This window comes from Monodelphis domestica, chromosome 4, assembly GCF_027887165.1.
Source record: "Monodelphis domestica isolate mMonDom1 chromosome 4, mMonDom1.pri, whole genome shotgun sequence".
In the NCBI taxonomy this organism is placed as follows: Eukaryota; Metazoa; Chordata; class Mammalia; order Didelphimorphia; family Didelphidae; genus Monodelphis; species Monodelphis domestica.
Genome location: NC_077230.1, coordinates 317,273,892 through 317,299,057, shown reverse-complemented (window position 1 = coordinate 317,299,057; position 25,166 = coordinate 317,273,892). Strand labels below are relative to the sequence as shown.

The 25,166-nt window shown below is 37.9% G+C and overlaps 1 protein-coding gene across 1 annotated transcript in view; it reads left to right on the top strand.

The window, feature by feature from the left end:
* Positions 1 to 25,166, top strand: part of SERPINE3 (serpin family E member 3) — a 44,144-nt gene that overhangs the window by 7,008 nt on the left and 11,970 nt on the right. The window contains exons 4-6 of the mRNA XM_056826127.1: positions 800 to 997; positions 6,430 to 6,628; positions 17,245 to 17,345. Of these exons, the coding sequence (XP_056682105.1) occupies positions 800 to 997; positions 6,430 to 6,628; positions 17,245 to 17,345 (498 nt within the window). The remainder of the gene's footprint in view (positions 1 to 799; positions 998 to 6,429; positions 6,629 to 17,244; positions 17,346 to 25,166) is intronic.

Below are 25,166 nucleotides of genomic sequence, written 5' to 3'. Positions count from 1 at the left end.
TGAGGTCAGATTTTGAACCCAGGACCTCCTGTTTCTAGGCCTGGTCTCAATCCACCAAGATATCTAGCTGCCCCTTCTCTAGACTTTTTAAAAGAAATATAGAGAAAAAAAAATAAACTCTAGTTATTGGGATAAGAATAAGGACTAGACAGACCTCTGATTTCACTTATATCAGTTGTTTCAATCATGTCTGACTCTTCATGACACCATTGGGGATTTCCTGGTAAAGCTATTGGAGTGGTTTGCCATTTCTTTCTCCACTCCTTTTACAGATGAGGGAATTGAATCAAGTAGGATTAAATGACTTGCCCAGGGTCACACAGTTAGTAAGTATCTATATCCAAATTTGAACTCAGGTCTTCCTGATTCCAGGTCCAGTTCTACTTTATCTACTGGACTGCCTAGCTGCCCTTTTCACGAGTATGGGGAACTGTGGGATAAGGAAAATCCTTCTATAACTGTATGCCAAGACCTTCTCTTTGACTTAGAATCTTAGAAAATTGCCTAGACTAGATAGTAGAATTAATACCAAACCAGTATGTGTCAGAGGCAGAACTTGAATCCAAGACAGCTCTCTGTTCTACTACACTTTTCTCCTAGCCAGTATCCATATTGAATTAGGAGCATATAATGATTTGTTAGCTTAGCCAGTACTTAGAAGGTTACAGATCTTTCCCCACTGATCTCCTTTGGAATTCCCCAAAGCCCAAATACGCATGCAAGATTCCAATGCATAAATGCAGTCTGTTTGCTTTCATTTCCTAATGCCTGTCCTCCTTATGGTTCTTCCTCTGTGCAGATGAGAAATCTGGAAATGTCTCCTTGGAAAGGATCTATTCAGCACTTGCTCAGATTGCCCTAGTGAGCACCATGTCTTTCCAGAGCATTTGGCACAAGAGATTCTCCTTCACAGACACCCAAGTGTTGTCCTTTACTAGCATGGAAGGTCTCATCCTCAGAGTGCCCATGATGTACCAGTCTGCTGATGTCAACTACGGTGAGTGCTTTCCATATCATGGTGGCTGGGTGGCCAAGTGGATAGAACACTGAACCTGGAGTCAAGAACACCTGAATTTGAATCCAGTCTCCATCATTTAATAGCTATGTGATTCTGGGCAAATTATATAACCTCTTGTTTGTCTCAATTTCCTCATTTGTAAAATGGGGGTAATAATAGCACTTATCTCCCAAGGTTGTTGTGAGACTCAAATGAGATAATAATTGAAAAGCACTTAGCACAATGCCTGGAATTGTGTGGTGTTGCTGTTATTAATAGCAGCACAATTTCATTTTATTTTTCAATGAAAAAATTATTTTTCCTTCCACTTACTCTCCATCTCCATTGGAAAAAAGAAAAGCAAAACTTTTGTAAAAAAAAAATGTGCATGGTGTAATAATGGGGTTGTGTTGAGAAAGAAGAGAGGGAGAGAATGGAGTCTTCCTTCCCTCAAGGCAAGGACAAAGGAGGAGGAGATGATGTTATAGTTAAGTCCAGAGATAGAAGGAGGGTGAGTCTGTTTTCCCCCTTCAGTCCTCTCTGGTTATGGCCCCTCAGTGTGTCTGCCTTTTCTCTCTCTATTGCCAGGCTCTTCCTAAATTATAAACTTCTTCCTTCTAGGGAGAGAGAGAGAGGTCACTTCTCTCTCCCCTCGGCTGTGACTGCCCTTCACTGAGACTTTGAGTCAGTTAAAGGGTTTTGATAACCAGGTTTATTCTATGAAATAAAATTCAAGGGCAAGGTTGAAATGGATGGTGGATTGGGGTTAAAAGGAAAGAGAGAGGAAAGGATCCCTATCTAGATGAACCCTTCTCCCAAAGTTAGGCCACTCAAGTTTAGTGGCCTGAGCCCCTGAGGGGTTCAGAGCAGTGAACCCTGGCTTTTGGCACAGCACAGCAGGTGTCTTAAGTTCAAGGTACAAGGAAATTGTGACAGGTCTTCTTGTGAACTACTTTCTTCTTTAGGTCTTTGCCCACTTGTTGATCTGGGAGGATTGGGATCAGGTTTCAGGAAGAGAAAGGTTCCTGGGATCTGGATCCAGTCAAAGAATGGACCTTCTCCCTAGCAGGTCTCAGTCAAGAGCAGAGTCAATTGACTCTCTCATGGTTTTTTCCTTTCAGAGTTCCAAACCTTCTCCCTATGCCCATCCCATGCTGTTGATGGAATCCTTGCAGCTCCACCAGGCTTTCCTTCCAAAAGTCTCTGGATTTTCTCTCTCTCCCAATGGACAAGCAAAACTAATTTCCAAATTGGTCATATAAAAAAAAAAAAAGTCTTACTCTGAACCATAGAGTTTATTATCTCTCTGTCAAGAAGTGAGAAGCATTCTTTATCATGAATCCTCTGGAACTGTAATAGGTCATCATGTTGATCAGGGTCCCTAAATCTTTCAAAGTTTTTTGGTTTTTACAATACTGTTGTTATTATAGAACTTGTTCTCCTGGTTCTGCTTATTTCACTCAGCATCAGTTCATACAAGTCCTCCCACGTTTCTTTGAAATTGTCACCTTCTTCATTTCTTATAGCACAATAGTAGAATCATAGAATTTTAAAGGAACTTTTACCTAGGTCCTCTGAAAACTAATACTATCATATTGCGATTGAGTTCTCATGACTTAATTGAAATAAGTGTTTTTTCTAGATTGACTTTTGAATTTTCCCTCCTTCACTACTCCTTAACAAAGACTATCCTAAACCTTTCCCTCGAGTCATTCTGGTCAGTCTCTTATTATCAGCTGTCTGCTGGTTACCTCCACATGCATGTCCCTTAGGTATCTCAAAGGCAACATATCCATAATGGAAATGATCATTTTTTCTCTCTGAATTTTGCCTTTCTTCAAACTTCCTATTTCTGTCCTCTAAATGCTTTTTTTTAGGTTTGTATTCTCTCAATTCTCCCATATTCCATCAGTGCTAGTCATGTCAATACTACTTCTACATCTTTTGCATTTGCCTCTTGTGGAATCCTCAACAATTCCTTTAACTATCACACTCCTACTTTCTCCTCATAGAACCATTACTCTAGAATGGGCACTTCTCCTTTCTATCCTCATCTATTGCGGCTTCCTAGTTGGTCACCCTGCTTTCACCCTTTCCCTTCTTCAATTCACCTTCCACCCAACTATCAGATACAGCGACTGTGCTCGGGCATTTCCAGTCACTCTTTATTGCTTCTAAGATGAAATAAAAACTCTTCCACCTGCCAGTTAAGACCCCCTACTGTCTAGCTCCAGCCTGATTTTAAAGCCTTATTTCATATCAGTCCCTTTCATTTTCCAGGCAAACGGGACTCTAGTCATTCTCCAAAGTTAATGCTCATATCTCACCTTCATGTACTTCTACAAGATGTCCTCCATGCTTGGAATCCTTCCTTATTTATGTCTCTAGGGTCTTTATTTTTCTTCAAGATTCAGCTCCAATGCCATGTTTCTTCCCCACCCTCCATGAAGTCTTCTCTAATTCTCCTTATCTCATTTTCTGTCTCTCTTTGACTTTGCCTCTCTGTCTCTCTCTCCTCTCTCGTTCTGTCTCTCTGTCTCTCTTTTCTTTAATTATATTATACTTATTTCTATATATGTATATATATATAGTATCTGGTCACTAGAATGTAAGCTCCTTTAGGAGAGGGATTATCTCATTTTGTCTTCATATTACTTGACTTCTAACCCAAAGCCTGACACATATTAGGGGTTTAACAAGTGTTTGTTGAATCAAACTGAATAGAGATCATTCAGTCTTTTCCCCCTCTTAGTTTACAGATGATATAATTGATCCCCAATGCGATTCAGTTATTTACCCAAGGATACATAGAACCTTCATGTTAAATCTTGGAGTAGAACCCAGATTTCTTAACTCCCAAGCAAATGTTTTTTAGTCCACTAGGAAGAATTTAAATCAACTCCTCATTTTAACTAGTGAGTTAAATCAAATTACCACCATGTGTGGAAATGTTCTAAACACAAAAAGTAAAAAGTAAGTTCCTTGCCAACAAAACCAAACACTTTTTAATGGATTTTCTTCGGTTACATTAGACTATATGCAATCTTACTTGATAACTACAAAATTTTCTTTGCTGACAAAATCCCTATCAAAAAAGTAATGTGTCAGCACCATAACATGAGTTTTCATGACCACAGTTTAAAAATGATTCAGTTGAAGGAACCCCGTCTTTCTCTTGACAAATAGCAGCAAAAACGATTCTGTCTCAGAATGAGTCAGACTTGTTTGGGTGGCCCATCCACACAGTAATGGGGCCAGTGGCAATGATCCTTTTTGGTTCTGTCAATCCAGAAGCCATTAGCTAAAGATTGGCATTGACCAAAGGTGTCACAGGAACATTGTTCTGCCCCAAGGCAGGCCATTTCCTAAGCCATCCAGGGAGGTAAAAAGCATATTTCTATAAAAATATTGACAATTATTTGAGTCAAGCTCCATCTGACATAATTGAATAAAACACAAACCTAACATCTGGGCGCTATCCTCATTTAAACAATTTCATAATATTAACAATAGCTCACAGCAATTTCTTTGCAATGACAGTCACAAAATTTAATAAGCACCTAGAGTGTTTGTAACCCTGGGCTAGGTACAGGGAGAACTACAAAGTCCTTGCCCTCATGGAGCTCACAGTCTCACAGAAGTATATGATACCAAACACAGACAGCAATGCCAATGGGCACAAATACACTGCAGAAGGGGATGCATGCCAAGTATACAAATGAGATAGAAACCAGCCTGAGTGCTTTTTGCTCTCTTTTGATATGAGATATCCTCAGAGTTCAGAATGTGGCTATTTCACGCATCCTGAGAAAGCTCTTTATGCCCATTCATCCAGAAAAGGCAGACTTGTTGAACAGAGCAGAGGATGAAACTCACTCTTTCAGGTTTGACATTTCCCATTGCACTCTAAAAAGGAAGGCAGTATTTAATGGGATGCCCAGAACCTTTGGACCAAGTCAATCCTCAGGGGCTTCCATAACTTTGCCACACTTTTAAAAGGGCAAATTTCACTGATAATCTATTTGCTATCATGGAGGCAGGGTAAGGAGGCTGAGAACTTGGGTGATTCTCCTGAGTGGAAAGCTTCTCCCAGCACATTCCTAGACTGAAATCCTAGTGACCGTTTTGGAATTCCCACACTCTAGTTGACATAGCTGGCAATGCTTCATCAGGCACATTCTGTTTTGTGCCAGAAAGGAAGGGGGATGCCTGGGGAGGTGCATCCTCCCTAGTAAATCACTGCAGAGCAGGAGCATCTGCTGTCCATTCTAAGTCTATGAAAAAACCTTTTGCTAAGGACAAATGGTCCACTCATCTTGCTCCTTAATGCCTCAGCTTTTAGTGTTGTCCACATAACTAGAGCAGTGGACTATTTGCAAATCAAATAATAAACAATTTTAAAGCACATATTATACACAACATTGTACTATGTATGGGGAATCTAAAAACAAAAGTTAGACAGTCTATACCCTCAAGTTGTTTCCAATGTAATTGAGATGATAATATGTACAGTGTTTTGTATATGTGGATATGAAATAGACGCATGGTAATTTTTTTAGGGGAGGGCATTAGAAACTAAAAGTTATGGCACTTGAACTGAGCTTTGAAAGAAACTAGAATTTTTTAAATATGGAGAAAAGGAGGCAAATAATAATAATAGAAATTATTCTAATAATTATTTCAATTTATTATAATTAATAACACTTTAAGGTTTGCAAAGTGCCTTACATATGCTATCTCAATGCATCGATAAACATTTGTTAAGCACCTTCCATGTGCCAGGCACTGTGCTAAGCATCAGGAATACAAAGAGTCAAAAGACAGTCTCTACCCACAGGGAACTCACAGGCTAACAGGGGAGACAACATACAAACAATTACATACAAAACAAACTATATACAGGAAAATTGGAAATAGTTAACAGGGGGAAGGTATGACAACCTCATGAAACAGGTGCTATTTTTATTCCTATTTTACAGACGAGGAAACTGAGACTGGGACAGGGTAAGTAACCTGCCAAAGATTATGTAGCTAGAAAGTACATAAGTCAAGATTTGAACTCATGTCTTCCTAACTCCAACTATAGCACTCATTATCTATATATCAAACATGGAGGTGGGTAATAGAGTTTTATGGGAGGATAGAAATAAGGCTAGTTTGGCTGGACTGTTGGGTGCATAAAGAAGAGAATATAAAAGGTGAGAAAAATAAATTGGGATTATTTTGTGAATAGTTTTAAATTTCAGACAGAGGAATTAATATTTAATCTTAGAGGTAATAGTGAACCACTGGAGTTTGTTGAGTAAAAGAATGGCTTGGTCAGATATGCATTTTAGGGAAAGCACTCTGACCTTTGGAAGAAACTAACTTAAATGCTAGAATGGATAGGAACTCTTTGTCTATTGAATCTATTGAATGTCTATTGAATTTAGGCCAGTTCCAAATCACAACTAATGGACAAGTTGGGGTACTTGAACTGCCTTATCGAGGAAGCTCAGTGAGCCTGTTCCTGGTACTCCCTTGGAACAAGACAATCCCTCTGGCTCTACTTGAGCCACACCTCACTGCCAGTGCCATTCACATCTGGACAAATAGCCTAAAGAGACTAAAGATGGACGTTTTCCTGCCTAGGTAAGTGGTTTTGTTCTCCAGAAAAAGGGCTAGGTGGGGGGAGGGTCTATAATAGGGTCTGCCCATCTGTACTCCATGGGAAATTTGGTGTTTTCTAAAGCCTACTCACTCATTTCCAATGCCCCAAGGTACCATGTAATGTTCTCCCAGTGGGGCAAATCACATGTTAGAACAACTATGGCAGGAGAGGAGAGCCTTCATATCTTTCTTTTGATGTCTTTTCATTGATCACCTTAACTTTCCTATCATCTTCAGGTATGGGATAAATAGCCCCAAAGGTTAAGTCTAGAAGAGTTGTATTTTTGTTGTTGCTGTTTTTAAAGAGAGTAACCAAAAGTATAATGGCCAAGTGTGACCCAAAGAAAAGATATAATTCACCTCTGTCCCTTCTTCCCAGAAGTGGAGAAGTATGGAGGTAGGAAGCTGCCTATCAGACTTGAATGATAGGTTGCTTAGTTTTGCTGAACTGTTTTACTTTCCTCTTTTCTTTTTGAATTTTTCTTTTAAGGGATGACCCTCTGGAAGGTAAAGGGAAAAGATGTTAAGAAATGAAAGTGATGTCAAAAGAAAAGGTATCAATAAAGCCATATGTTCATATAGTTTGACACTAGACCATAGTGCACATACAATCTGGAATTTAAAAATTAATCTAATTAATAATTTCAAATTTATCTCTATATGTGTATACACATATACACATGTAGTATGTGTGTGTGTGTGTGTGTGTGTGTGTGTATGTGTGTATACACAGGCATTTAACTTCCAGCAAGAAGAGAGTTCAGCTTGGAAAACAGAGATTTTTAGAGCTAAAAGAGGCCTTAGATCATGTAGTCTTTTTTTCATTTTGCAGATGGAGAAATTGTGGGTCAAGGATTTTACTTTATTTGCCAATAGAATATAGTTACTTGACCTTGAGGGTAGAGTCTGTTTTTGTTTTTGCTTTTTGTGTCCTTCAGGCTAGCAGTATCTGGTGCTTAATAAATGCTTGAGGAATTGAATTGATTTTCTCAGTAGAATACAGTTAGTCCATGGAAGAGCAAGGAGTAGAGCCTAGGTTTCCTGACTCTCAAAAGTCTAGTTCTCTTTCCATTATAGCACACTTCCACTCCTGCCAGAGGTCAACACAAGTCAAGAAGAGTCAGTCAATGAACATTTATTAATCACCCACTATATAGATTTGTATACACTTTTAAGCACTGGAGGTACAAAGACAAAAGACAGTCCAGGCTCTCAAGGAACTCACAGTCTAATGGGAAAGTCAACAAGCAAACAATGATGGAGACACAAATTGGATGCAGGATAAATTGTAGAATTTATCAGCAGCAGAGGAAAGGCACTAATATCAAATGGAACTGAGAAAGGCTTTATGTAGAAGGTGAGAAATGACTTGAAGGGAGCCAGGGAAGCCAAGAGGCAGAGATGAGGAGGGAGGATAGAGAACCACTAGAGTTGACTGAGTAGGGAGCTGTAAGAGAGGAATTTATCCAATGTATACAAGGAGAAATCTCTGACAGAAATCAGCTGCAGAGAGAGAGTGGGGGAGGTACAGGAAGAAAAAAACTCAAGATTCCAGTCAGAGAACAGAAGCTGGGAGAACTCCAACTGCTCCTTCACTTCTTCAGCTGGGAGCCAGAGAGAAGGGGCAGATCTCCTAAGTGGGGAGGAAGCTTCAGTCTCTCTGGAGATCAACTGCTTTCCCTTAGAACCCCTGGATACCTCTCACTCAGCTTAACAACAGTAGTCAGAGCCATCTGAGGATATTGTGGACTGGAACTTAGAAGGAAGCCATCCACAGAGAAATCCTCTCTCCAAAGATTTATTCTCCATCTCTCTCCCTAACTTGTCCTGGACTCCAATACTCAAGCTAGTTAGTTCAGGAGTAGGGACGAAACCAGCAGCTGGCTGGAATAGAAGTCATGGCTGAGAGCCTGAACCCTGAGACCTTGGAGGGGAGTCAGTCTGCCAGAGGGGACAAGTCAATAGGGTTTCCTACTCATCCACTTCCCTTACCTCTCCTCTCCCTGTGTGAACCCAAATTAAGTGTCTACAACTTAGAATTAGGTCTGGCTAGTTTCTGATACTAGGAAAGGGGGCTGAAGATTGGGGAGACCCATACCTCTCCCCAAAGAGGAGGGTTAGTTCAGGATCTCAGGGATCCAAACAACCAGACCTAAGGAGCAACCATCTCTTCTGGGCTGTGGAGTAATCTAAGATTGGGTGGGTGGGGAAGTGGCAGTTGGTGTACCTGAAGGATCCAGAGGCAGAAGAGCCCATCCTGCCTCTCAACAATAGCTGGGACCAAAAGGAAGGCAGGGCATCATCTTACCAAAGCTTATCCTTCTAGCATTATCCCCCATCTCCCTGAACCATTCTCTGAGGAGACATATTCCTTCTCTCAGGGATACAAGACTGGGCTACCTTCCCCAAGGGAAGAGTAGGGAAGGTCAATCTTCCCCATCTCCATTCTCTCAACTCTCTCTCTCTCTCTCTCTCTCTCTCTCTCTCTCTCTCTCTCTCTCTCTCTCTCTCTCTCTCTCTCGGACATTAAAATCCTGTGAACAAGGCTCACAGCAGGGAAGGGGCTCACAAGACAGATTCAAAAGGAATTTTTAATTTTTTTCCTTTGGGGGAGGCGTGGACAGAAATTGGGGTGAAGGTAGGGTACAGAGAGAAGTAGAATGCACCAAAAGATTCTAAGAACTTGCCTGGTGCTAATACTCATGGCACATGGCACACTTATACTACTCCCTTTTTGGGGTAATAACTGGCATGATTTCCCACATGATCTAGAATGTAACAGGGACAATCCTGAAGATAACCAATTACTGGGAACCAATGACATTTAAACTGACTACATTATGGTCAATGGTTCCAGCCTTCTATGGGTCTCTCATGATGGTATGGCAAGTCCATACCACTCTAAGAAAAGTACTCAGACTGATCTTTGGCAAGGGTGACTGCAACAACAACATGGACAGCAAATTAGAGTATTTTCTCAGATGGCAGCCATGACAGACATGTATCAGTATTTCATGACAAAGATGGAGAAACTGGGAATGGGGAATGGAGTGGGGATAGGCTTGAAAGAATTAGCACTTACTAAGGGGACTATATGGTGGGGTTATTGTCCAGAACTGAGATGACAGGGGCCTGCATGTGCCACGATAGTAGGAAATCTTTGAACCTGAGCCATTCTGGCTTCAAAGTCAGCTCTCTATCCAGATTATAGAAGAATAAAAGAGGCTAAAGAAAAATAATTGGTAAATATGGAAATAACTTAAAAAGCTAACTTTCCCAGGCTCCCTCAATTCTGGTACCTTCCTTCTGCAGATTACCTCCAATTTATCCTGTATAGAGTTTAATTGAGTCTAATTGTTTGCATATTATCTTCTCCATTAAACCACGAGAGCATCTTTGGGTCCCTGGCATTTAGCACAGTGCCTGGAACAAAGGATGTGCTTAATAAATGCTCCTTGACTGACAATATTCTCCACTTCTGCCTTCCTCTGTTGGCTGTATGTTCGTTTCCTTTAGGGGAAAAGAAAATCTTTTGGGGCCTTGGCAATGATCTCTTAGAAGCTAAAAATAAGACTATCAAGTATTGCAAAAACATACAGACATATAGGGAGTTAAATCTTAAGGTTTAACATGGAGTTAGGCAGTATTGGTACAAAGGGTGAGCCTAGCTTTGAGATAAAGCCTTCACTAAATTCTCAAAACCAAATATACGTGCTACAAAATCAAAGCAAAAACTCTGGTATTTTGGTAAATCTCTCAAGAGTTCTCTAGAATGTAACATAAAGGAGTTTTGTCCTACATATGGAAGGGAATCAAAGCAACTGGTAGAAAAAATTTTGAAGGCAGAAACTAAGAGAAAATGTTACCCTGTGTCCAGAATCTCCAGCAGTAAGATGAATACCAAAGAATGGAAACAAAGTAGACAGCCAATAATAAAGTAATAGCTAAACAAAGTGTCAAACTGAATGTAATGGAATAGTGCTGTACTGTAAGAAATGATGACTACAGAGAAGCATGGATAGTTTGTACCATCTGATAGAGAATAAAGGAAGCAGTGCCAAGAAATAAAAATGTACACATGATGACAACAATGTAAGTGAAAAGAATAACCACAAAAGCAATCACAGATGAATACTGCATAAATACATAGAATGAGCACAGCACCAAAGATACTTCCATTCATTCCACTCCATTGCAGATAGATACAATTGTGGCACATATCAACTATTTTCATACTTTTAAACAATATTGATCAGCTTTGTTGATTTTTTTCTCTACTTTTTCTTTGGTTTCTTTAAAAGTATTGTTACATTGAATGGCTCTGTAGGAGGAGCACTGGGGTTAATTTTGGCAACAAAAAAAGATAAATCAATGAAATTTATTTTTAAGCTATGCTGAATTTTAATTTGGCAATAAGAATAAACCATCATCATAGGAAAGAGATCTAGGGAAATGAAAAGTTCCAAAGAGCCTACTGACTTGACTCTACTTTAGTGGGGTTTCAGCAAAGCTGTTTTGAAGATTCTTTTAATCCTTTTTTTTAAACTTTACTTTCTGCTTTAGTGGCACTCTACCTAAGGTGATCCTGATAGACATTAAAGAAAACCTGAGATACTAGTGTCTGGGTTTGGGTCAGCTATTCGTTTATTTCATCTTAATGAGTTATTCTTCAAAACAGAACTTTCCTAAGAGGCCAGGCCCAAGAGTACAAAACATGTTCATCAATTTTTTTAAAGCAAAACTTCTACTCTATATATCTCACAGAAAACCAACTAAGTATAAACTTTGACTATAATGTGGGGAAGAGGAAGGATAGTTTTATTCAAAACTACCCTTAGCTCCATGCCTCAGGATGATCCTATCTCTGAAACTTTAAAGAAAAAGCAAAGGAAGGTCTTGTCACATTTAAAATTTGGATACACCTAAATCTAAGGAAAGGAAGAAATGACGGCTATAAGAATTCAGAGAAACATGGGAAGATTTTTGTCAAGATGCAAAATGAAACTAGCAAATCCAAGTGAATGATATATATATATATGTATATATATATATATATATATATTATGGATATAACATTGTATATAAATAGATCTGGAAAAGGAATGTGAGTCCCCAGGAATGGAAAAACCAATGATGGTCCAGTAGTTCAAAAATGAAGCACACCTTTTCCCTCATAGTAGAGAGATCAGTGGTGATTAAGAAAGAATATTGTATACATTATCATTTTTCTTTCGTTGCTGGCTAGGCATTAATCTGGGCAAGGGAAGAAGCATGGAAAATATGATAGAGAAATAGTAATCAGGTTAAGACAATGGATAATATTCAAATATGTAAAGAACCAAATAGCATCATCCAGTTGGGATGAGCTTGGACCAGGGATCAAGTAGGTTGTGGTTACTGCATAAACTTTTTCAAGACAGAGAGAAAGATGAAGACAAGATGGCTGTTAGCACAGAGGCAGTCTGCAAACTCTAGCCAATAGCTCTTTTTTGTAAGACTATTATGGTTACCACTGTATAGAAGGGGCCAGTTATCTTAGCCAACTGCCAGCCAAACACCACCCCCAAGACAAGTAAGCCAGCCTAGCACAAAGATACACTAAGGAGTTGACATGTTCAGGGGAGTGAAATTATTACTACTGCCTTGACTACAAAATCCCTCCAGACCATGCTAGAGAGCACAGAACCCTGCACTTCAAAATTCTGGGCAAAGCAGTGTCCATTCTCCATTCCCACTGGCCACTTTAGCCATCATTCAAAGGATCAACTCCTGTAAAAAATGGACCCAACATCATCAATACTATGCACTGACCAACTGCCATCAATGGGCAGGCAATTGCTAACTCAAGAGCCTTGGAAATAATTGTCAGCCTCCCAGATGACTGACTTTCTTTCTAGCTCACCCTCCAAAACCATTCTCTAGAGGAACAACTGTGGAGCAGGGTTTGGGCATCCCCACCAACTGACAGCAAACTGCTACCCACAAGGCAGAGAAACAGGCCTAGATGAAGCAGCAAGACATCCTGAGAGAGAGGAAGCAGCACATGTCAAATGAATCAAACTGCCACCATCACCACCTCAGCAGACCCAGATAGTGATAGCCAGGACTCTGAGCCCAAGAACCTCGAGATTGGCAGCACCCCAAAGACTAGAGGTTTTGCTTCCTGATGAGCCCTGTACCCTCTCCTCCAGAGAATCAACCTTTGTGGCAATTGGACTTAACAGCAAGACAGCCATAGCTACTGAAAAACTAGGAAATAAATTCCTCTCCACCAAAGTCCTTGGAATTGTCAAATGATTTAAAAATGGAAATATAACATTAAAGAAGTTGTATTACCATCAGCTTGGCTTCCTGCTCCCATGAGGTCTTCTTTCCATCTGAATTGCAACGGAAACTTCCTATGTTGTCATTCTCTTTTTCCCTATTTGAATCCCCAGTGCTTTGCACATAGTGCTTAATAAATGTTTTTTCATTCATGCATTCACTGAAGTTTGGGGAGAAGGACTGCCCTGAGGCACCATGCCTGAACCAATATATAGGCTACATTAATAGAAAGAAAGGAGTAGATATGAGAGATGCTGATGTCATAAAACAGACAAAACTTGTGAACTGATTGGCTATAGCAGGAAGAAGTGTTAGAGATGACTTTATGCTTCCAAGTATGGGTGACTAGAAGAATGATGGTATTCTCAACAAAAATAGGAAAGTCTAGTTGTGGTCTAGGTCTCAGAAAAAAGATAGTTATTTCCATTATGGACACAGAAACGTAGTATTATAAATTCAGAGTTCACAGGGGAATTTGAATACAAAACATTTTGGCTTTCATTACCAATTTTTGATTAAAGACAACTATAATTTTTATATATTTTAACTTTCCATATTCCATTCCAGGAACTTCTTTTTTGTTGCCTTTTATTGATGATGAGGTTTTAAAGTTTGTGTTTATTCATTTAATCTTCTAATGTCTTTCCTCGGGCCTTTAATATTTTTCTCTCACTATTTCTGCTACAAGCTATTTAATGCCTGTCCTTAGAAGTAGACCTAGAGAGCACTACCTTTCCTCCTTTGAGTCTTACCATAGCAATGACTAAAAAAAATGCAGCATTTTGTGTGGGTCCTCAAATATCTTTAAATGCTGTCAAATATTGTGGGAGAACATAATTGTTTGTGATGATTATAGCAGATAGCTTTCAAAAATTATTCTATTTTGCTATAGTTTGTCTATTTGGTTGGATTGGTACTGTTGTCTTCAAGGAGAGCTTTTTTGAAATTATGTTCTAAAGATGCCCATCCCCTTTTCAAAATAACTTGAGACACTGGCATTCTTTTTGCCCTCTATTTCATTACTAAGTAACATTCTGGAGCGTGTGTTGTGTTAGGTTTTCAATTACTTCATTGTTTTCTGATTTAAATGACTTCAAATTCCACTCTTATTTAATTTAATCTGTGTTTAAGAATAAAGTTATTTCTTTAAATTGCCCAGGAAGGACCTACAGTATATCTTTGTGCAATTTGAAGGTAAGCATATTATTGACCCCCCAAAAAGCAAAATAATAAATCTTTGAATATAACTGGTAACATCTGTTTCTGGCTTCATAATGATGCAGTTCTGGTGCATAATATTCAGATCTTCAGGTCATTTCATATACACTGATAGTTTGCCTTTTTTTTTAGTGGTCAGTACCATCTGCATCAAAACATTTCTAGCAGATGGGATTTTGGTATTTCTAACTTAACCTAATTTATATCTAGCCTCCTTGTACCAGAATACAATGTTGATCACCTTAATTCTGATGCCTTCTATGGCAAGCTAATTATCCTAATGATTTCAAGTAGGGCCACACTCAAACCATAGGCTACCCTATCTATTTCTTGGATTCAGAGGAACAATCTACTCCCACTGGCCTTGGTGCTACCCAAATAGTTGTGTCTTCAGAGCCCATTTGGGTAGCTCATCCTAGTTCCTACCAGTCTTTACAACTACTGTAGAAGTCTCAACAGAGTCTCTAGTTGGCATTATTTTGCCATTGTTCTTAGCTCTCCTATCCCTCCAACAAGTCCCCCAAGACATAGACAATGGATTGGGTTTATTGTTTGTTTTTATTTTGTAAAAAATCCTTAACTTTTGCCTTAGAATTAATACTACGTATAGGTTCCAAGGCAAAAGAGTAGTACAGGCTAAGCAATGGGAGTTAACTAACTTGCCTGCAATCACATAGCTAGGAAGTATCTAAGACCAAAAATTTGAACTCAAGACCTCCCATCTTTAGGCCTGGTTCTCAATCCACTGAACAACATAGCTAAGATTGGGCTTATTGTGAAGTCACTTTATATAACATTTTCACATTTTCAAAGAGCTTTATGTAAATTATACCATTTAATCCTCACCCTGATTTTTCAATTCTATTGAGCAAACATTTATTAAATATTTATTATAGTAAAAATGACAAATATTAGAGGGATTACAAGAAAAGAGGCACAATAATGTATTGTTGGTATGGCTATGACTTAGTTCAGCCATTCTGGAAAGCAATATGGAACTATGGCTAAAAACTTATTAAAATGGTCCAGCAATAACATTATTAGGTAAGCTTATACTCCAACGAAAGAGGAAAAGAACCTGTGTAAAAAAATTTATAGCATTTTTTTATAGTAGTAAAGAACTATAAGCTAAAGGAGTGCCAATCAATTGGGGAATGGTTGAACATATTATGGCATATGAATGTGATAGAATTCTATTGTGCTGTAAGAAATGATGAAGGGTTTAAAAAACTTGGAAAGATCTATATGAAATGATGAAGAGTGAAATGGATAAAATCAAGAAAATATTATATGTAAGTATAGAATCAATATTCAATAATAACTCATGAATGTCTACCTCCAGAGAATAAACAGTAAAAGAGAACCAGGAAAGACATATATACATATCTTTTTTTCCCCAGTGATCCCTTCTATGATTCAGGAAGAAAAGGGGAGGAGCTAAGATATATGGGGATCAATTCTATTAAATAAAAAAAATAAAGAAATGATGATGAGAATATGTTGTGTTTTTTTTTTTAACCCTTACCTTCTGTCTTAGAATCAATACTCAGTATCAATTCTAAGGCAAAAGAGTGAGTGGTAAGGGCTAGGCAATTGGGTTTCCCAGAGTCACATAGCTAGGAAGTGTCTGAAAGCATATTTGAACCCAAGACCTCCCATCCACAGTCCTAGCTCTCTATCCAATGAGCCACCTACTTGCCAAAAGGTATAGTTTTTAAAGAAACTGGAGAAAACTTGTATAAAGCAATGCAGAGAGAAGCAAGCAGAATCAGGAGAATAGTTTACATAATAATGACACTTGGTAAAGTTAACTTTGAAATGCTTTAAAAACTGATCAATATTCAATCATGATTCCAGAGTACCAATAATTAAGCATGCAAGAAAAGAGATGAACTTGGGGGGCATTACTGGGATGTATATATATATATATATATATATATATTTTGTTCATGGACAATAAAGTGTTCCTTGATTTTGTCCCATGGGTTTGTTTTTTTTTTTCAGTGTGTGTATGTGGGAGGGGGTAGAGTAGTAGAAGAGAGAGAAAATAGATTTTTAATTTAAAAAACTATATTAAAACATATTATATAAAAAGCATTGAGAATACAAAGATTAAAAAAATACAGTAAGCCAAAGAGGTAAGATTTATCAAATAGAAGTAGGCAAACAAAATATTGGGTATTCAGCCATTCATTCATTCATTCATTCATTCATTCAGCAAACATTTATTGAGCATATTACTGTGTGCTAGGTACTGAGAGAGTTGCAAATGTAAATAGGGCACTGCTCCAAAGATACTAAAAAAAAATCTATAAAAGGGAAATATGATTAACCTAGAAATCACTAAAACATAAAGCAGAATGTGATCAGTATTGGAAGACAGGTACAAAGCATTGTATGAGTCAGAGGAGGGAAAATACATCAAGTTGGATTGACCAGGTTTTATAATGTAAGTCATACCTGTGGTGAGCCCTGATAGAATTTTTTTTTAACTTACTAGTTTGTTACATTAAAATCCCTAGGTTTCTCCTACCCTCTCTCCCCTCCCCACACTAGAGAAAGCATAATTTGACAAAAAGGTGTGTGTGTGTGTGTATATATACATATATATGCAAAACTATGACTTGCTTGTTTCTATTTAGCAGTTCTCTCCCTGGAGGTAAATATACACATGTCATTCTTCAAGCCATATTCTGTTGCTGTACATTCTTTTGGTTCTGCTTGTTTCACCCTTCATGATTTTATGTAGGTCTTTCCATTTTTTTATTAGTCTGCTCATCATTTCTTGTGATACAGTAGAATTTCAAAAACTAAAGATTCAGGTTAACATCAAGTGGAATAGCATGAGCAAAGATGTGGGGATAGGGAAGAACAAGAGAATAACAAGTAATTGAATCTAGTTAGAACTTGAAGCAAATTCACATAGAGAAAGCTAGAAAAGTAATCTGGGCCACATCATGGACAGCCTTAAATACCAGACTAAGGAGCTTGATTTGTTAGGTTGTTTCAGATGGAAGATGAGAATGTTTTAAAATAAGAATTGTATTTCATTTTAGGTTCAGGATCCAAAACCACTTCAACTTAAAAGATGTTTTAAGGCCTTTGGGGATCACAGATCTGTTTGATCCATTCAAAGCTAACTTGAAAGGAATTTCAGGTAAGAAATGTTCTTTCTTCTGTCATTCCTGGGTTTTGGATCAGTTTTAGAATATTTTGATTTGGGATTAGCATTGTGGTTACAGAAAAGCCCTCTATGTTAATCAGATATTATGTAAATGGAAGAAATGGGTGCTGTGGGTTATCATAACCTAGTAATAACCTGTTGCCCCTCCTATGCAAAAATTAGGCTAATTAATTCAAACATGAGGTTTCATTTGAGGGGCTAAATGGAATTCTACCTATCTTCACCCTTCTAGGATTTTTGGAAGCTGCTTCCATATCTAGGCCTTAGGTACCATGGTAATTTACCCTTCTACCTACCACTAGCAATGTCATAGAACAGAAGCTCTTGTAAAACAGACAATTTGTGGTTTTTTTTCCTGAAACACCCAGCTATCAGTCTTTGTTCCTACCCTCTCTGCCCTCCTCCTTGTAGCTCTTTGACCTCCTAATAATGTAAGCTTGAAACCTTTGCTTATCTGTTAGCCTTCTCTCGACAGAATAATCACAGTTCTTGTAACCTTTCCCCAAAAGATTCTGTTTCCCAAATAAATAAATAAATAGGTGCACTCTCCATTTTTGTATATCATCATAACTTAACTGAGAGATTTTGTCATTCAGTGAGGCTATATTCTCTGCTAGGCTCAAGAGGGCTCTAGACTGAATGTGCTAGATTACCAAGATCTGGTAAACTAGGGTCATAATTCCTCTCTTATAAACTTGATGATCAAATGAACGTTCACTTTTTTAAGAAGCCTTAGGGTCAGAGTATATTAGATCTGGAAGTCCTTTACAATTTGCATAGTGAAGCCCCCCTCATTTTATAGATGAGGAAACTGAGGAAGATAAGTAACAGCTTAGTTAAGGATAGAAATTTGGCTTTCTGTCCCCCAGTATGGGGTGCTTTCCATCTATACCACACTGCTTCTAGAGAATATATTGTCTGTGGAAAGAAGTCATAATTATAGACATTTCCCTTGTCTTTGATGCTAATCTTTCCCAGTGAAATTTAAACTAGTTGAACATTAGCATATCTCAGGGGAGATTTCCAAATCAAGTTTTTTCAAATAATATAAAGATAAGACCCTATACTCCTCAAAGGTATTTGATGTAATCTTCCTGGAAGGATATATAGCATTTAGATTTAAGAAAGGTCTTTAAAATCCACTAAGCCTGAACTCATTACCCGAGGTATAAAAAAGCAATAGATAATAATAATGAAAGAGAAAAGACTGGACATAATGCCCAGTACAGCTTTGGCATACGATAAGTTACTTAATATTATTGAATGACCAACAAATCTAACCAGTAGTTTTGTTTTTGTTTTGTTTTTCCTGGTAAGAGAGGGACAATCTGACACAGTAGAAGAAAAGGAGTCAGAAATGGAAGAAGAGTCAATGACTAGAACCAAAAAAAGAAAGAGAAATTTCTCATTTGTAAAATGAAGGGGTTGGACAAGATCAAAGAGGGACATTAGGAGTGTCTGTATCCTGGCACATTCTGACATTAAATTAATGATATGCAAAGGTCAGACAAGTAACTTATTCTAGATCAAGAGCATCTGTAGAAATGTTCTCATCAGCTCAGCTACCTATGTCACATGGACCACCAATCAATCCTATGGCTTCTTATATTTGGTCAGCAGAAGATAAGCACCTTGAGGGCAAGGGCTAGCTCACCTTTGTACTTGTTTTCCTAGCATCTGGAGTACAATGTCTGCTAACAAAAAAACAAACTGTATTGAACATTTTGGAGACCAATATTGGGATAAATTAATCTGGATACAATCTGGGATTTATTAAATTGATTTTAACAAATAATGAATTGAAGTGGATCATTCTCTGTATAAATTACAGTAGATGAGGGTTTAAACTTTCATTTCTGATTTTTTAAGCCTTCTATAGAATATATGGCTAAATGACCAGCAGGGCACCATATTCTAACAAGATGCTCTTGGGCCCTATAGCTTGTCCCTCATAAAATCCTCTTTGCAAATTCTTTATTAGTGTCCCCTCTTTAAATATAACTTACTATATAAATTATATGATTTAAATTATATAAATATAATCAATCAATAGGATTCAACTTTGTGTCTCCAAAAGGCAGCTACTTTGGGTCCAGAGGACTTCATCTGTATTCCCCACTACAATATACTTAGCCTGCCATCCGGCCAGGACTCTGGAAAATCAGTTGCCCTAACTAACCAGTGTATGATGATTATGACAAACAGTAATCCTCAGTTCTTTGGGGTTGGGTCCTGGGGGGAATGGTTCCTCCTCATTTTCTTTATCACCCCAACATGTCCGTACAGCTCGGGTACCCCTGGAGAGGCCCCAGTTGTTGGTCACAGAAGCTCAGGTCCCAGCTGCCTCCCTCAGTTTCAAAAAACTGCCAGTCCCAACTGCAAGCTGCCTCTGCCTCCCTGGTGCTCTCCAGCATTACCTGAGGGAGGCAGCTGAGGTAGTTAAAATGGCAGCAGGTGTGGGGGACAGATCCATGACATGGAAGGCCCCTTGGGGACTAATCCAAGCACCACCTCTGCTGGAGAAGCTATCATCCCAAGGCCTATGAGGATGCAGCAGGTGCATCTTTGATCATGGAAGGAGCTGACTGTTCTGAAGAAAACAAAACCCTCTGGTTCTTTGCATACCCTGAGATTTCAGAGAATCCCTAGTGACAATGGTTTCCCAGTGCTTTTAGTTTATAGATCATACAGGTGGGCAAAACACTTTGGAGATGACTTATTGCCTGCCACTACACACAAAAACAGGGAAGATTTTGGTGGTAAATTCTGACTTTTCTAGCTTCATCATTTCTAGCTCTCATATATTCCCTCTTCTCTCCTTTGACATTGCAACAACCATCCTGGTCATCACTGCACGCCTGGACTATTGGATTTCAGGTTGATATATCCCTTTTTCAGGTTTGCCTCTACTTAAAACCATCACCCATTTTGCTGACAAATTGAACTTTTCAAAGAGCAAGTCTTACCCTATCACCTTCCTATTCAATAAACTTCAGTGGCTATTACCTCCAGGATTAAAGATAAATTACTCTTTTTTTTTTAAGGCCCTTCATAACCTGGCTCTTTCTTGCTTTTCCAGGCTTCTTAAATTCTATAGTCCCTCCCCACAATATTATATCATCCAGTGACACTGGCTTCCTTGTTATTCCTGGCACACAACACTCTATCTCCCAGGTGCAAGTTTTTTTTTGTTTTTTGTTTTTTTTTTCCTGGCTGTCTCTCATATCTAGGATGCTCTCTCTCCTCTCCTCCTCTTCCTCCTAGCTTCCCTGGCTTCATTCAAGTCTCAGGTAAAGTCTCACCTTTTGCAAGAATTCTTTCCCAGTCTTCTTTGATCTTAGTGTCATCCATATTTTCAATTTATCTTGTGTCATAATTGTTTTCCTGTTGTCTTCCCCATTAGACTCAAATGAGTCATTTGAGAGCAGAGACTGCTTTTTGCCTCTCTTTGTATCTCCAAAGCTTAGCACAGTGCCTGGCACAGAGTAGATGCTTAATAAATGCTAATTGACTCCTAGCCACATAGCATTGCTGGGAGGATATCTGGACTAAAAAGATGGACTTTGGTTGTAGCAAGAAGGTTGGAATCATTAAAAGGACTTCACATATAATTAATTATAGTAAATAAAATGACTCCTGCCAAAAATAAAATGTAGATAATTAATATTAGAAGCGACTAGCTCCTGGACCAATTGGAGTTCACCACTTGTCCCAGGACTACACAATGAAAGTCACTTCCACAGAATATATGGCTAAAGGATTGGTGGGGTGCCATTACAGCCTTTTTGAGAAAGAGGAAGCAAAATGACTACTGTCTATGGCAGTGCCAATGGCCTCAGAATCCTAGGCACTATTAAAGACTATATGATCCTTTCTGTTTCATTCCAGGAATATTTCATTCAGGATCTCCTTCATTTACAGGCAGGTCATTCATTTCTTTTCTTTCCTTTCTTCTGCTCAAAGACCTCTCTCAGTACAACCACAAGGCATTGGCATGTCATTTCCCACCCAATTATCTTTAAACCTATAAATTATTGTGTTCTCAAATATACTATATTATATACACATACCTTCATTTTTCTAGATGTTCTCCAAGTCTAAGAAAACATTACATGTATACATACCTGAATTTCTCAAGAGAATATATCAAATGTTTGACTTTAAAAGTACCCAATCAATTTATAATTCCTACCCACTGACAAAACATTCAAAACTTTATTGCTGTTTCCTATGCCTTAAATTAATGACCCACCCACAGTTGGTTGCCTGGGTTGATAAGAGCTAATAACACTAAATAATCTCATGTCTGATGGCTTTTGAAATGGTCACAGGAAGTCACTGTGGCATGACTTTTAGACAACCATGTTTTATGCTTTCTTAGCAGTTCTCAGTGTCATAGGTTAGGCAATACATGATTCCCTTTCAGGGAATAAGTAACAGAAGAAAGACAGGAAGAATAAACTAGAAGCTAATTTTGGCAGTTACTTTAAAAAACATTTCTTTGAAAATTTAAAAATAATTTAAGGGAACTGTAAGATTAAAGTGACATCAAATTCTGTATTTATCTTGCTCCTTGAGATAGTTGAAAATTGCATTAGAGGTTACATGGACACAATCCTAGTATTAAAAATCATGTTTACATATCATTTCATCTCAAACTCTTACACATTTTGTGACAGTAGATGACAGGGTTGGAGTCCTTTGTTGACAAGGGGAAAAAGGAACCATTGAAACAATTATCTGGATAACAGTCAATACAGACATATTCTCTAATCTGCTCAGCAAGAGCTAACTCCAATGGAATGACTTTCCAATATAAACTGTGCAGGTGAAATAAGGTCACCTATAGGTAAAATCAGGTCAAAATGAACATTAAATGCAGGGATTTTGGTGGAAAGGAGAATGTGTTTATATTTATTATAGCTGAAGACAGAAAGAAGGCATATAAGAAAAACATCTGGGAAGGTGTGAAAGGAGAAAGGGAAAATTCCACTCTTTTGTTTCAGTGATGATGCAGTTTTATTGGTTATAGGATGCATGTGTGACCAGGAAGGTATAATTGAAGAGTTCTGGACTCCAAGAAAGAAGACATGGGTTCAGGTCTCCATTCTGGTGCTCCCTAGCTTTGTAACTTTGAGGCAGAATAGTATGGTAAAAGAACATTGGGTTTAAGTATAGAGAATTCTGTTCAAATTCTAGCTCAATCCCTGACTGTGGTTTTAGGTGTCATTTCATTTCCCTAGAGTTTAGTTTCTTTATACATAAAATAAGGCAATTACATGAGAGCACTAATAAATGACTTTGGACCTCTTCATTTGAAAAATTGGGATTTATTATCTTCATTTAAAAAATAGAGATAATAAAATATATACTACTTTCCTCAAATTTTATACACTGCTTACGTCCCGTTCTTGGGAGAAGAGTGCTTTATAAACTGATTTGCCAAATAAATAAGAGCTTCTATTATTATTTATCTCCAACTTAATGGAGCTAACACTTTCCCAATTCAATGGCAGATTATCACCTCTGCCATGTTAGTGGGCACAAATGGCCTCTCAGAACATAGAATTTTCCATTTTTTAGACTAAGGGCACTTAAGTTAGAACACAAGAACTAGATCAAAACCAGATCAGTTCTCCACTTCCACCAATCCTTGCAGTCCAGACTCATGTTAAGTCCCTTGATAACAGCCAACAGTGAATGTTAACAAGCAGACTTTAGTGTCCTTTGACATTCACAAGAAGACTAGGAAGAAATGGGTGAAATTACAAAAAAGTCACATTTCCTTGTTTCCTATGAGATATTTATAACTAAGAATCAAGAGAGGAGACATGGACAAAATGGTGACACAGGAGGAAGCAGTTCAGAAGAGATGATAGCAAATAATCTTTTTTAGTTCAAAATCATACATTTGCCCCATAGTCAAAGGGCCAGGGTAGGAATGCTATTATAATAAGGGGTGGGCTAGGATCGAGGACTGGGACCAGAAAGCTTATCTGAGCTGATAGCACAGGACACCCAGAACAGATTTTAGACTCAATTCTAGCCCAAGGCAGAAGTTTAGGCCCTGGAGCATAAAGTCAGTACTCAGAGCACCTAGTGTGGGGTTACCAAAGACGATCCCAGGGCAGATCATGAATATAGTTCCCTCCCCTGGAAAGTAAGCACAATGTTCTATCAGAGAGGCCTGGATCACAGAGAGACCCAAAAAACCTCTTATCTCTAGGCCATCTCTGAATGAAGAACTGAATAGCAACAACTAAAAAGATAAAGAATTATTATAAGGCCAGGAATAATCAAAAGACAAACCCAGAGAATGAGAATAACTCCAAAACACTCATAAAACCTCAAAGAAAAACACAGCTTGCCTACCTGATCAAATAGAATTCCTAGAAAAAAATCATGCAAGAGTTAAAAGTGAGTTTTTATATGGTATTATAAATTAAATGAGAGCAAGAGAGGAAAGAAGTAAATGAGAACAATGGAGGAAAAACCTGGACAATTAATAGAAGTACAAAACCTTTTCCAAATAATAGATTCCTTGAAAATTAGAATGGAACAGAATCCAAAAACTCCATAAGACAACCAAAAATAAAAAAAAGAATTTAAAAGATTGAAAAAATAGAAAAAAATATGACATCTCACTCTAGACAATTGACCTAGAAAGCAAATAGAGTGATCATTTAAGAATCATTGTACTACTAGAAAGTAATAACCAAAAAATAAATAAGAAGTTATATATCATATTTCAAGAAATCTTAAGGGGAAAAATTGTCCAATCCTCTGAGAATCAGAGCAAATGAAAAATAGAAAGAACACAGTTATCAATTCCTGAAAGAAAACACAAAATCAAAACTTGTAGGACCATTAGAGCAAAATCCAGAGTTTCCAGATCCAGGAGGGAAAAAAAAGGCAAGTTTCCAGAAATGAAGAGTTTTAAATACTGAAGAACTCCAGTCAGGATCAAACAAGCTTTAGCAGCTACCACTATAAAGGAAAGGAAAGTATACAATACAATATTCTAAAAGACAAAAGCCTATAGACTTACAACCAAGAGTAATTTACCCAGAAAAACCAAGTATAATCCTACTTGGGGAAAATGATTTTTTAATGAAATAAAGAACTTCTAAGCATTCCTGATGAAAAGACCAGAACTTGGGAGAAATTTTGAAATGCAAATATAGGAATTAAGCAAAACATTAAAAAAAAAAAAAGGGTGAATACAAGCAAGCCATTAGAAAGACTTTGTACAGAAGAAGTGTTTGAATTTTAATGGCTAAAGAGAGGAATAATACACCACCCTCTAAGAACCATGACATCAGCATTGAAGGAGTCAAATAAGATAGAATACCTGGGAGTAATTTTCGTTGTTTGATCATTTTAAAAAAAGAAGTAGTAAAAAGAGAGGGGGGAAATGATAACAATGGGAAAGAAAAATAGGGGAAGGGATGGATTTATATCTCACATAACCAGGTTGAGACAGGAACATTTGGGGCTATGCCCCAAAATAAATCCTCTTATTTTGCATATCTCCAGAAAGAGGGGAGAGATAGACTAGATATGCAAAATTAGAGGATTTATTTTGGGGCATAGCCAATGTAGTTTGCTTGACTATGTGTTTTTGTTATAGGGGTTTACTTTTTCTTTTCTGTTTTTTTTTTCTGGTGGGGGCAAAGGTGAGTAGAAGGAAGCGAGATACTTATTGATTTAAAAAACAAATGTAATGTTAAAAAAAAAAAGAATCAAGAGACAGACTCCATCTTACTATCCTGTTATATCAAAAGCATGATTCAG